This window comes from Athene noctua, chromosome 22 (assembly GCF_965140245.1).
Source record: "Athene noctua chromosome 22, bAthNoc1.hap1.1, whole genome shotgun sequence".
Classification (NCBI taxonomy): Eukaryota; Metazoa; Chordata; class Aves; order Strigiformes; family Strigidae; genus Athene; species Athene noctua.
Genome location: NC_134058.1, coordinates 6420077 through 6432771, shown reverse-complemented (window position 1 = coordinate 6432771; position 12695 = coordinate 6420077). Strand labels below are relative to the sequence as shown.

The following is a 12695-nucleotide window of genomic DNA, read 5'->3' as shown; positions in this document are numbered from 1 at the left end:
AGCTCATTGCAAAACCCCAGTTTTCACAAAGTCTTTACCCATCCCCAGATGAGAACAGCCTTATTAGCTAAAGAAGATTCAAGAGATTCCATTAAACTGGAGAAGATGAACACAGCTTGGAGTTTGGCATTGTAATGTGCATTATGGATACGCATAGGGTTCTTTATTGTTATAAAACAGTCAGCTACTCAGAGCTCACAAAATTGATACTTTATTCATTGAATTTAATGTTGCTGTAGACTGACATGTTTAATAATCAGTTCATGAGTACAGAATTGATGATAATTCAGTAAATTATTCCCATTTTCTCACCAGTAAGCCTCCATTTATGCAAGAAATTGGTCACCTCTAAAATTCTTAATTTTTCAGCATATTTCTTCTGGTTATGGTAATGATGGGAAGGCAAAATATTATAACAATTCAAAGAAATATGATCTTTTCTGTTTTTTCCCTGGCTTAACCTGTCGGTTTTTGTAAGGCTTATGTAGATGTGAAATCACAGACCCGTTTGTAGATTGAGAATGCATAAAACCTCTCAACTTCACGTGGATTGTTTATCAGCACAAGAGACAGGCAGCTTTCAAACCAAACACTAATAACAGCAGAGGTGCCAGGTTACTTGGTGCTAATGAGTTATATGAATGTCACATCTTACTGTTTTTCTTGTAATGTCTTTCTCTAAAACATTGCAAAACATTTCACTTGTGATTGTAGGCTCTGTTTCCTAACAGTTAGCCTGTAGTTAGCTGACTATTGCGGAGTTGCTATTTGTAATACAGGAAATACTACAAGGATTAGCAACAGCATAGTAAATTATCCAGCTGTAATGACTGAGGTATTGATGCAATCAGGTATAGCCAGACTTAAAAACTAACCAGAAGGCATAAAGCTAAGAAAACAGGAAAAAAAATGTATTCCAAAGATCTTAAAGCAGAAATAAAAGTTTCTGTTACATTCCTTTTTGGTTTGTTTTTGTTTTTGTTTTTTTTTTTAATGTACATTTCACAATGAAACACTCCGGTAAATATAGTTTGCCTGGTGCGCTTTTGGTTTTTGTTTCCTTTTTTTTCACTCCAAGTGATTTAGTAGGACAATTAGGCTCTGTAATGCAATTTAACCAACTTCAGCTTCACCAAGTAGAGCATGTAAGAAACTTAACTGTCCTCCAGTTCACTTCTCTTCTTGTATTTATGTAAACAAATGACTGCAAGCATCTCAGACCTCTTCATACCTGTAAGCCTTAGTCTTCCAGTCTGCGAGATGGATTTAGTATGTCCTTTGCAGTAACAAGAAGAAGCTTTAACAACTACAGCTTAGGACGTGCTCTGTGATACAGTTTTTAAAGGTGCTATATGTTTTCCTGTCTGTCATTTAGCCTGCCTCCTACCTACCTTTCGGTGTCCTCCCTTTTTGTTATCTCCATCTCCCCACCCAAATTAATTGCTACTCCCTATGCATTTTGCTCTTACTCATGACTGAAAGCTATCTTTCATCTAGTCTGCCGTGCATCTTTATTTTAGCCTTCCTTCCCCTAAGTTATTCTTTGAAGTCTATCCCTTCCAAATGACTCCTGGGTTAAACATCTACTAACAAATTCTGCAGTAAAAAGCTGTACTATATATATAAAAAAAAAAAATCAAGTAAAAATGATGAAAAATACTATATATTAGCATTCAGTGATGGAAATTCAGATCTTGTACTATACAATTCAGAGCAGGTCCATTTTTGAAATGGTGACTCAACAGAAGGCTTTTGTTGCATAGCATTTTGAAATGTGGATGGGTTCTTGACTGTATGTGTCTCAGTAGCTGTGCAGTTCCATTCCTCAGAATGGGTGAACTCTGCTCGACACAAAAGGAGTCCAAAATAAGCTGCTTTGGAACATCCACCTAGGATTTCATGACACTGCAGCAAAATGTATTCTTACTAAGTCATAAGTAGCTTGAATGTAAATATAAAAACTGCAACTGGCCGTAATTTGCTGTGGCCAGATTTGTCTGAGACACATTACCCTAAATATTTAGGTTAGCAGTTTCTTCACTATCATGAGAGAGTCAGTGAACACAATGAATCACTGAGGTAATGAACAATCAGAGAAAGAAGATTGACAGGAATAAAAGCAGCCATCGTTTGCAGGATTATGCCTATTTATTTCAGAAGCAGTGCACAGACTGCATTATAGAGAGAGAATAATGTTAAATGCTTTCAAATAAATAATATTATTTATAAATAGTAGAGTTAATAGATTTGGAATATTTTCTAATTGTCTGCTTTTTTTTCCAAATACTGTTGTATATTGACTTCTAACTAGAGTGGTACAAAGTGGTAATGTAAAGGTAGCAAAGCTGAAGATAATTGAAGACTTCTCTAATAAACCACTGTAACTTGATTGGTTTAGAACAGGTAATCTAAAATTGTTATGGCTTAAAACGTGTTCTCTTATTAAACATACAGCTTTAGTATATGAAGGTATAACCACAGATTCAGTAAAAATATTTAAGTCGAAACCACAGATTGACCTTCTCTAATGCCTTTCAGGTACTCATATTCTGGTCCCAGGGCACGAAGTAGTTTGGCAGGTTATTCTGCTGGCATTAGAAAATCAGTTGTATACTGGCATCTGGTGATAGGAATGATGCACAACAATTTGCTTTCCCTTTCTTAATTTCTTTTAACATCTTCCTGTAACACAGAGCTTTTCAAATGGTGTCAAGACCTCCAAGCTGTACTGAACTTTACAGCATTTCACTAGTTTTCGTGTCCTGACAGTGTTCTGATCTGTTCCTGAATGCTTTTTTTGTGATATACTGCCACTTTACATTGTTCTTCTACGAGACAAAGTGCTTCCCGCTTCAGACAGTGCAGGCCTATAGCTAATACAAGCTCTTTGTAAAGTAACTGATACTACTGTATATTCCCATATATCTTTATCTATATATAAAATGTATATGCATGATTTTTTTAATAGATGCTATATTCCTTAAGCAATACTTTTAATATCATCTGTAGTTCCAGCGTAATCCTTTTCCTGACCTCTTCTCCTTTCCTTCCACTTCTTTCTTTTATATCTATGCTGAAATCTTCTCTGCTATATTCAATTGCCTTTAAGCTTGCCTCAAAATCAGCTTTCATCAGATACAGGCTGTGATAAATGCCTATTTGACCATGCCTATTATACACTTAACCCATAGATTCCTGCCCTGTTGCCTGCCCCAAGTTGTCCTCATATTGTGATTTGTGTATTACCAGAACTTTATGGAGCCAAACTGCATCACAAAACTCTTTCCATAAGGACCAGATCTTTTATGGGTACAGGAGAAAACTCTGAAGAGGTGGTAGAGGGAAGAAAAGTAATCAAGTACACCTGATTTTGCCTGTCATAAAAGAAAACAAAGGAAAAGCCATCACCAAATCAGTTTATTGGGTAAAAAGAAGACAGATGCAGTGCAGAAATTTAAGAAGATAATTTAAGGAAATGAAAATTGAAGGAGATTTTAAAAAATCTTTGCAAGCAATAAGAGATTGGAATCAAGAAAGGAAAGCAAGAAATGGAATTTTACATCAATCTTAGGAAATTTACTATCTTTTTCAGACCTTTGTTTCCAGATTGGAATGCTATCGCCCTACCCCAGAATGCTAAGAATACTGTTCCATGGAATCCCTCTTGCAGATGGCACCAGGTCACTTTTATACCATGATCCTCTAATCGTTTCTTGTACAGCAGTCCATCATCTCTTAGCACATCAAATTCACAGGTCAAAATGAAAGCCTCGGGAAGCTGAGCAATAACACTATCTTCAGCTATCAATGGGGAAAAAACAGTGTCAAACACAGGCTTGACCAGTGTATAGATTTCTTCTGAGAATGGATGTGTTGTACTTGGTTTGTAGCCTCTAGTTTTAAACTCATGAGGGATATAGTCAGGATTCACCCATTTCTGATACTTCAGTTGCAAATCTTCTGGAATATGACTGTGTTTAGACACTGCTTCTATGATTGACAAGTCTCTATTAAGATACTTCAAACCAAGAGCAAGGATTCGTTGCTTTAACAAAATGGGGACTCCCTCATTCTGCTGATAAGAAGGCAAATTAAAGTTTATACTCTGGAGAAAAGGGTATATTAGGATTTGTGCTCTCAGCTTTGGGAGATCTCTTCTGTTCACCAGTGCCTGGGCAACAGCAGCAGTGAGTGTACCTCCACTACTATCTCCACAGATGATAATGCGAGCAGGGTCTACTCCATAATCTTGTGCAGTCCTCATAAAGTGTATGGTGGCAGTGAGGCAGTCCTCAAACTGGGTTGGATATGGATGCTCAGGAGCTAAGCGATACCTAAATAGGAGTGAAATTGTTTTACCATAGTCATATCGAGTGACTGGTCCCATTGTCTTTTCGTTCATATATTTCTTTCTGAAGATAGGAAAATGTTCTAGGATTATAATTACAGCAATAGAATTTATTATCATTATCACTTTTGATATATTATTTGCTACTATTGTTAATGCTTGGGGGAGTCAGTATACTGTTACATCTTCACAAAATACTTCTTTACCTATCTTTTAGGTGATTGAAGGCACATGCTGAGTTACTGTAGAATTAGATGGCAAGGCAAGCATGTATGCATCAGTTATCAGCAGTTCTAGTTAGAAATTGAAGTGATCATTAGTGGGTTTTTTTTCTCAGCAAATTGTTACAGAATATGAGCATAGAAAACTGATAATGAAAATATTGACTTTGTAACCACTGAAAACCTTTCATATTTTCATATGAGAGTTAATGGTTCTTCAAGTATTTTAGGGTGTAAATAGTAATTAGTGCCATTTTAATCAATTTCTCAGATCTCAACTCTTTTCCTGAACTTTTAGAAACTGGTTCTTTTAAAAATGCATTACAGTTCATCAGAAAAGTATTTGGAATGTTTATCTCCAGTTCATTGCAAGTTAAATGTGAATATCCCCTCCTAGTTTTTAGGAACTACTGCTAAAATGAGTATTTAGTAGTCTAGGCAACTGTGCTTTTAGCAGAAACAGTTATGCTTCAAACACATTGTTGGCTTTCAACTTAAGGCGGTTTGGACACAGCTTTAGGAAAGAAAAACATACTTACTGCTTAGTGGTGGCCATAAATTATAAAATTATTATAATGGTTTTGTTTGGAAATAAGCAAGTGGGGATTAGTTGACTAATTCTTCCTAGAAGTAATTAGTGCTGTTGAAATGCATGTGATCATTAAATATAAGCACTTGTATGCACTTCACAAGGAGGTTGTGGTGACTGTGCATGAAAGAGTTACAAACCTAGAAGGAGGCACGGATGTCTGTCATGTGTCTGAACCGATTCCACTTACCCAACAGACACAACCACGGAATTGCTTTTTCTAGCAAAATAGCGGCATGTCCTTTCATAGGCCCCTATAAAACAAAACATTTCAATGGAATCGCAGCTTGCTTTAAAAATAAGTTGAATGAAAATATTCTGAAATTCTTATCTCTATTCTGTGATTAATGCTACACTGCAGTTCTCTTATTGTGGCATGGTCTAATCTGGACATAGCTCACAATTTCATTACATCTGTGAGAATCTTCTTGCCAGTAAGAAACCTGGAATTTACATCAATGCATTGTTTCAGTCTGCTCTTTGAAAAGTGAATAGAAAGCACCATTACTGCCTCTTCTAAAGTGGTATTGAAGATGAGAAGTGATTTTAAAAAAATCCACAAAACCATAAAAAACCCCTCCTAAATCTAGCACAAGAATTTTTCTTGTGCACGAATCACCATCTCATCTCTTACGCCTTTCCATTTTAAATGCCCAAATGTTTTTTTTCCTTGTTCTACAACTATAAAGACACACAGCAGTATACACACATACACTCAAGTTTGCACAAACATGTACAAACATTGAGTTCTTTAAAATAAGAAATAAAATTCTAATGAGATTTTCAACTTTTGTCAAGGCATGATGGAGAAGAAAGAAGAAAACAGGTATTATAAATAATCAGAGAATCAAATTTCTGGCTACACGACTTGTATAAAGACAATTCAACATGACACCTACTGCATGTAAATAAAATAAAATTCTGCTGTCCTGCAATTAATTTTGGTTTGCTTAACCTATTGACCCTTCTTGTTATTTTAGAAATACCATATCAGATCAGAAACTACATAGTATTTCTAGTTATAGCTAGTATTATTTACTTACGAATGCTTCCAAACAGTCCAACTCCTCCATGAAAGTAAAGAATTCCTCTACTTTGGCCAGTGGTTGGTATTTTTGGCTGGTAAATTCTTACTTTAACCTTTTCAAACCTTAAATCTTTGATAAAAAGGTGTTTATCTTCTAATGGTGGTATTCCATCCATTATAATCCTGAGGAACTGGACCTCTGAGGTGATACCTACTTTTTCCAAAAGTCTTCCCTGTTAATAAAGGGAAAGAAACTACAGATTAGTGCACATTTCCATGGAGACTGGTCATGAAAAATTTAAAATTCAGTGGTCAATTCAAACTTTATCTACTGATGGTTCTTACAATGAAGTGACCAGTTATGATGATGATTTAGATACATCTTCATTGTAACATAATGCCTACCAAAGTTTTAAATTCAAAGAGCAGTAGATTTGACAGGAATGGATGAATTTATCTTCTGTAGCCACCTTGTGTCCATGCTGCCCCAAATGCAAGGCCTTTGAGCCTGTGGGTAAGCCTACCTGAGAGCTGCTTTCACAGAAGCTCAGTAACTTGGCTCAGTAATACCATCTTGCATCCCTGGCAAAAATGTTACCAGTACTATCTAGCAGAATATAGGATTAGCTTTGGTGGTAATTTCCAGATTATATTAGAAGTGTTAGATGAGAGCACGGTGTTTTTCAAATTATTTCATTCTTCGGTGGTGAAATCCTGGTTTAGTTTTTATCAGTAGGAAAAAAATCAAACTATTAATAGTAGATAAAAGAAGGTGTCAAATATTTCAACTTGTCAGGTGTTTAAGTAGCCATGTGCTTGAACAAAATAAGGAGAAAGCAGTTACAGCATTTTAAACTTTAGCTCTGGATGCAGAAATGTGGCTAATACTTCCATTTCCCAAACTCATGCTACTTTTTTAACTTGTAGAAAAAAAACCTCTGTAGCATCTACCTCAGCTGGCTTCCTGAACAAGAATAGCTTTGAACCTTAACTTGATCTTCTCACAGCTCAGCGATTCTTACTTAAACACTGAGGCTGAAGATTCTTATGTTACTCTGAGCTAGTCTACTTTTGGATGCATCTGGATGGCTTTAAGCTGTTTCGGTTGTAGTCTGCTCTAGTCTATTCCTGTCCAGGATGGAAAATGTGAGGCAGTATTGCTGTATTTCTACTATAGTGGATTAAATCTTGTACTTTTCTGCTTCAGCAGTAGAATTCTCTAATGAATAATTTAATTTGTTGCGTTGCTGTTATTCATGTGTATTCATTTAAAAAAGAATTGCATATACAAAGCTATAGGCTGCACGTATCTTAAAAACCCACAGTAAGTCTTGTGGCTTTCCCCTCACATTTCATAGATGTCATGCAGCTCAATGATGTGGTCCTGTTAAATTTGAAGTAGGTACCCTGTTTTAGGCCATCTGAGGAGCTGATCCCATATGCAAGAAGGATCATCTTGTGGCCAAGTTTTAGTCTGATCCTGACTCCTTCTACAAAATGATGTCCATGGGAAGATAATTTTGTTTCTTTAATCCCCCAATTCCCTTTGGTATTTTTTTCCTTTCACTAATACTTTTGCAACAGTAAAGGTTAAACCTGTAATTAGCTATACTGTTTGTATATAATATAGGGATCATCTTTGCCTTGGAAATACTAAAAAAAAAAAAAAAGGAGTCCTTATCAACTTCTGTGTTTACTGTTGCCAGTCTGCTATCTCATTTTTGTCAAACCTGCGATAGTTTCATGAGTCAGCTTTCATACAGATTGGCATTTATTTAGCTTTTAGCTGTTCACTGTTAACTGTGAATATCTTCTATGGATCATCTCCAACAACGTACAGTTATGGCAGACATCCATAATTAGTAGCATCACACATAATCTTCGTAGTTTCTGTTAATATGCAAATGAAAATCTAATCTTCTGTTGTTTTAAACTGTACAGTTCCTGTGAAGAGAAGTTGTACAAGAACCAGCAGAATTTGTATTTTGCCTTTGTTTTCTGATTCAAGTAAATTTTTTAAATATATATGCTCCCTCGAGATGAGGTATTGGTTTTTGGCATACAGTTTCTGGAAAAAAGTGATCCCTTGCATGACAGCTGCAGGACCAGGCTATGTGTACATAAAGGTACACTTAGAGTACAGCTAGACTATGCATCACTGACTTCTTTATTACTTTCAGGATCTTCACGTTCATAAAGCTTGTTCTTTTGCGGGTGATTACCCAAGTCAGTCAAACATGACCTACATTTTGACATTTGTAAATAAGTGCAACTGCTTAGTAGTGTAATTTGTAGACCGCTATTTGGACAGTTTGGTTATATATTGATTAAGGATCTTCTAACACTACAGCTGACACGACAGCTTGAAAATGAATAAAGACTCACAGGCAACATAAGACAGTCAAAATATGGGACTAGATAACTGCAACCTTGTTTGAAGTGTTTAACTCAGCCACTGCAGTCACGCTAAATGTAACAGTGTCTGGCATTCACAGTTAGGTACTGAAAAATCGATCCCACTGGCAACAACCAGCATGGAGATTTCCACACACGAGGAGAAAAGCTGTGTAAAAGCTGAATTAGCTTAGAAGTGGGAGTCCAGATACATGTTCAAGCGAAGGACTAGGGCCTGCAGCAACATGCACATAGTAATGTCTGTGGGAGGGATGTGAAAGCTCTTAAAGTCCTTTGTCCTCATTACACAGGTACAAAGGCCTACCATGTATGCCCCAGAACTCATCTGAATTGCACTTTGTACCAGCCCTCTACCTAAACCATTACTAGAATAAACTGGGTACAAGAAGCTTACAGAACTATTAACACAGTAGGCAGCATAGTTTAATCAGCCACTCTATTTCCCAGACAGTGTCAGTCATAAGTCCCCTGGCTGTTGTTTAGCTTTACTGATATTTCAATTTTTCCTCTTATAGACTGAACATTAGATGAAAAAATAGAGGATGAGTTCGTAGATTTTTCAGTGAAGAAGTTTTATTAACAGTAAGATCTAACTGTTTTTATTTAAGTATATCCTTATAGGTGAATGCAGGCATTTCTTCATAGAATCTATTAGTTTGGGCACAGCTACTTCAAACTGGTTTGTCTCCAGTGACTTCACATGCATCTCTTGTCGCATCTGAAGACTGGATATGCTAGAAAACTTCAATTTTCCCTGCAGTTTTGACATCATGGGTTGTCATCCCTTGAAAGGCTTTGGCTACTTTTGCATAAGTAGTTGGCCTAACAGCCATACCAAGAGTTGCTAAGTGACTCCAACTTTACTTGCACTTAAACTTTTGTATAACCATACATTAATATGCTTATCTTTCTGTTCCTTTGAGGTGATATGCTACAGTGCTTCTGCTTGGCCTCTCACTGGCCGGCAGAAAGGATACAAAATTATAACACAGGAAGTTAAATACTACATTCATCATCAGTAAATTTCTAAATAGTGTAGTTTAGCATTTTACATATGAATTACACAAAGGTAAAACTTTGATGGATAAAGAGTATTCATATAGTGTTTTGAAAATGTGGAAGTCCACGTATTGTATAATACAGGAAAAAAATAGAGTAGGAAAAAATTAACTTGACTTCTATTACTATCCTATCGCAGTGCATTGCTTTACTATCGCAGCAGTGTTCAGGCCTGGGTGGGGCACTTCTCAAGAGGCACAATGACTCATGTTCTTAAGCACTTACTGGCTGACTTGAAACAAAACTTAATAATCTATGTAGCAGGGGAAAAGGAAGAAATAATAGCACTAGAACATGGAATTTGAGTAAAATGTAATGTGCAAGCTAAAGGAACTGATGGGGTTTTTTTCACAATTTAAACAACTAAAAGAAAAGCTTTATCGAAGTATCACAGAAGAAGTGTTTTTAAAATGACAGAGGCAACAATTAATTCGGGAAAGGATAATTGATGAAACAGAAAGACAAGTGGAAGTCACATTTTAGTTCTGAAAAGAAACAAGGATGAAACACAAGGGAGGATCAAAAATACGCCAAAAACAATGACACAGAAAGGCAGCTTTAATCTTATGTGTGCTATCTCAAAACAGAAAGTGATAATGAAAGGCAAAAGATTATGAATGTGACAGCTGTCTTTCAGATGGCTCAGAAGTGGAGTGATACAGTTATAGAAGAGAACTGAGATCACAGACATCTTTGGTTCCTCATTTTCTAACTAAGCGCTGTTATACAGAGCAGAAGTTCCACATATACAGTGCAGTAAGCTTCTTAAACCTTCCAGCAGTGCATTGAGGCAACAGGATTAAAAAGTTAAAGGATAGGCCATCAGAAAAAACTGGGAATTACACAGTCTGCAGAATTTTATTTTTCCATATTGTTACCTTTGGTGCTGTATAGCAAGCAGTAGTCTAAAATACCCAGCTGAGCTGAAGGTATCTGCAGTGGTGCTCACATCACCAAATTAATCTAGTTGCATGTTTGCAATATATTTAAACATTGATTCTAAAAAAAGCCTCACCAATCCATTACCCTTCTATCAGAAATTAAATTAAAAACTCCAGCTTTAATCAAGTTTTACTTACCAGACCAAACCCGAAATTCATGATGTAATGAAAAATGTAAAGCTTTTGGCGCTGACTAAATCCATGAGGGATTTCTGCCTTGGGATGTTCATAATAGAATGGCATTGCCACAAAAACAGTCAAAACAGCAAGAAAAATCGCTAGGAGGAGTTCCATCTCCCTGTGCTGTTAGGAGCCAAATGGAAGAACCAGCTGTGGCTTCCTTCCCCTTCTGACTTTTGAAGGATTTCTGAAGTTAAAGGCACACGATTAGCAATTCTCTTCATATCGCATCATCCAGCTTTTAAAAATGCCAGTAGGAAGATGAAAACATGTGGCAATCGAACCATACAATTAAACAGACAGTAACAATTAGTCATGGGAGAGGCTTGCATAAGCAGTTTTTCATACTTGGAGCTAACATGTTTTGGGTCTGTGCCCATCACCATAGAACCAGTGCTTGATGTAGCATTTGTAGCGTCAGTGTTATGAGAAGAGAAAAACTTGTTATGGCTCTCCTTATTTCTTGAATACGTTCAAGTCTGTATTATTTCTGAGTTTCTGCAAGTTCCCATAGAGCAGGTTTTCTTAGTAATCATCTTCAGAGCTGGTCAGTTTCTCAATTTATCATTCACATGCACCTTACTACTTCAGAGTTTTAGTGAAATCAATGTTTCAGTGACGCAAATACATTTCATCACCTTTGATGACTGATTTTGTACGCTGCTAGTTAATGCATCTTTGAGTCTAATGGAACCTGTTGTCATTCCAGGTAGAAATATCATTCCAGCTGATGAAAAGTAGACTTGGATTCATGGTTTCAGTGCTAGTAGCAATGACTATAGACATCAGCAGCCTGTTCATTTCTCTGTACCCTGTGGTGAGCTTTAGGATCTGTGCCTTCCTCTGGAACTAACATAATTTCATTAGTGATAAGATTTAACCTGAAACAAAGAATTTGTAAAGCATAGCTTTTTCTGCTCATATAATGTCACCTTTGGGAACAGTGTCTTTTTACAGTCTGCTCAAATCATGAAGGCAACAGATTATCACTCTGAAAAATAGCAGTATGGGTAAAATGAGTGTCTAAAATTTTTCCTTTAAAAAAAAAAAAGAATGCAAGGGATAAGCTGACCTTGAGATGCATATTAAAATGGAACTTGAACACACAGAACCCCAGAGCTTTAGAGTGGACAATCCATGACCTGCATAGGAACAAAGACTTAAGCCTTGATTTTAGGAATTGTTTGTTAATTGTTTAGAATTTTTGAGTCTGGTGCTATGCTCTCTAAGAAGCTGTTTCTGTGTTCTGCTCCCTCTGCCCAAATCGTTTCTTCATTATATCCAACAACCCCTTGCAGACTTTAATTTCTCAATGTCCCTGTTCTCTCTCCCTCCCTTGCCAGAAGGTTGTTTACATGCAAAGTATAAAATCAGGTTCCTTTTTGTTTGTTCTTCCTTGTGGCCCTTGATACAATCGCCCAGCTAGATAAGGGATGTTGGTGAAAGGCGCGTTGCCTGGTGATTGGGACACTCTCTTGGCAAATGGAAGTGGTGAATTCAAGCTCTTCAGGACCGAGGTGTGTATAGGGTTCACCTTTCTTATACTCAGACAGGATCACTAGGAAATCCTGTAACACAACACATGGCTGCAGCTCCCTTTAGCTTTTAATAGTGAAAGTAACCAGCTTTCGGTAAACTCTGCTGTCCCAATGAGTTAAGTGTGGTCTAAGTATGCTTATCAGATTTGGCCCCTTTGGGGATCTGAGAAGTCTTCTGACACTTGTGAAAGATCCTTTGTACTAAGGTTCTCACCACCTGTTGTTCATCTATTTTCTAAATCTTTTTGGTGCCAGTCCTTGTGGGAGCCAGTTTACCAAGAGCTGGTAGGTCTTGGACTCTTTTGGACATGTTAACGAGGTGCAGACATCACAGCACCCCCACCAACCCCAGAGGCTCCACACAAACACTGGATGTG

The 12695-nt window shown here is 36.9% G+C and overlaps 3 protein-coding genes across 4 annotated transcripts in view; 2 read left to right on the top strand and 1 right to left on the bottom strand.

The window, feature by feature from the left end:
• The window catches only part of DHRS3 (dehydrogenase/reductase 3), an 80734-nt gene that overhangs the window by 15953 nt on the left and 52086 nt on the right, over positions 1–12695 (top strand). The window lies entirely within an intron of this gene.
• The window catches only part of LRRC38 (leucine rich repeat containing 38), an 87368-nt gene that overhangs the window by 67406 nt on the left and 7267 nt on the right, over positions 1–12695 (top strand). The window lies entirely within an intron of this gene.
• On the bottom strand, positions 3557–10894 carry LOC141969321 (arylacetamide deacetylase-like 4). The gene is made up of 4 exons (XM_074924965.1): positions 10739–10894; positions 6202–6418; positions 5349–5412; positions 3557–4334 (listed from the first exon to the last, which is right to left on the bottom strand). The coding sequence occupies exons 1-4, from the start codon at positions 10892–10894 to the stop codon at positions 3557–3559; spliced, it is 1215 nt and encodes a 404-aa protein (XP_074781066.1).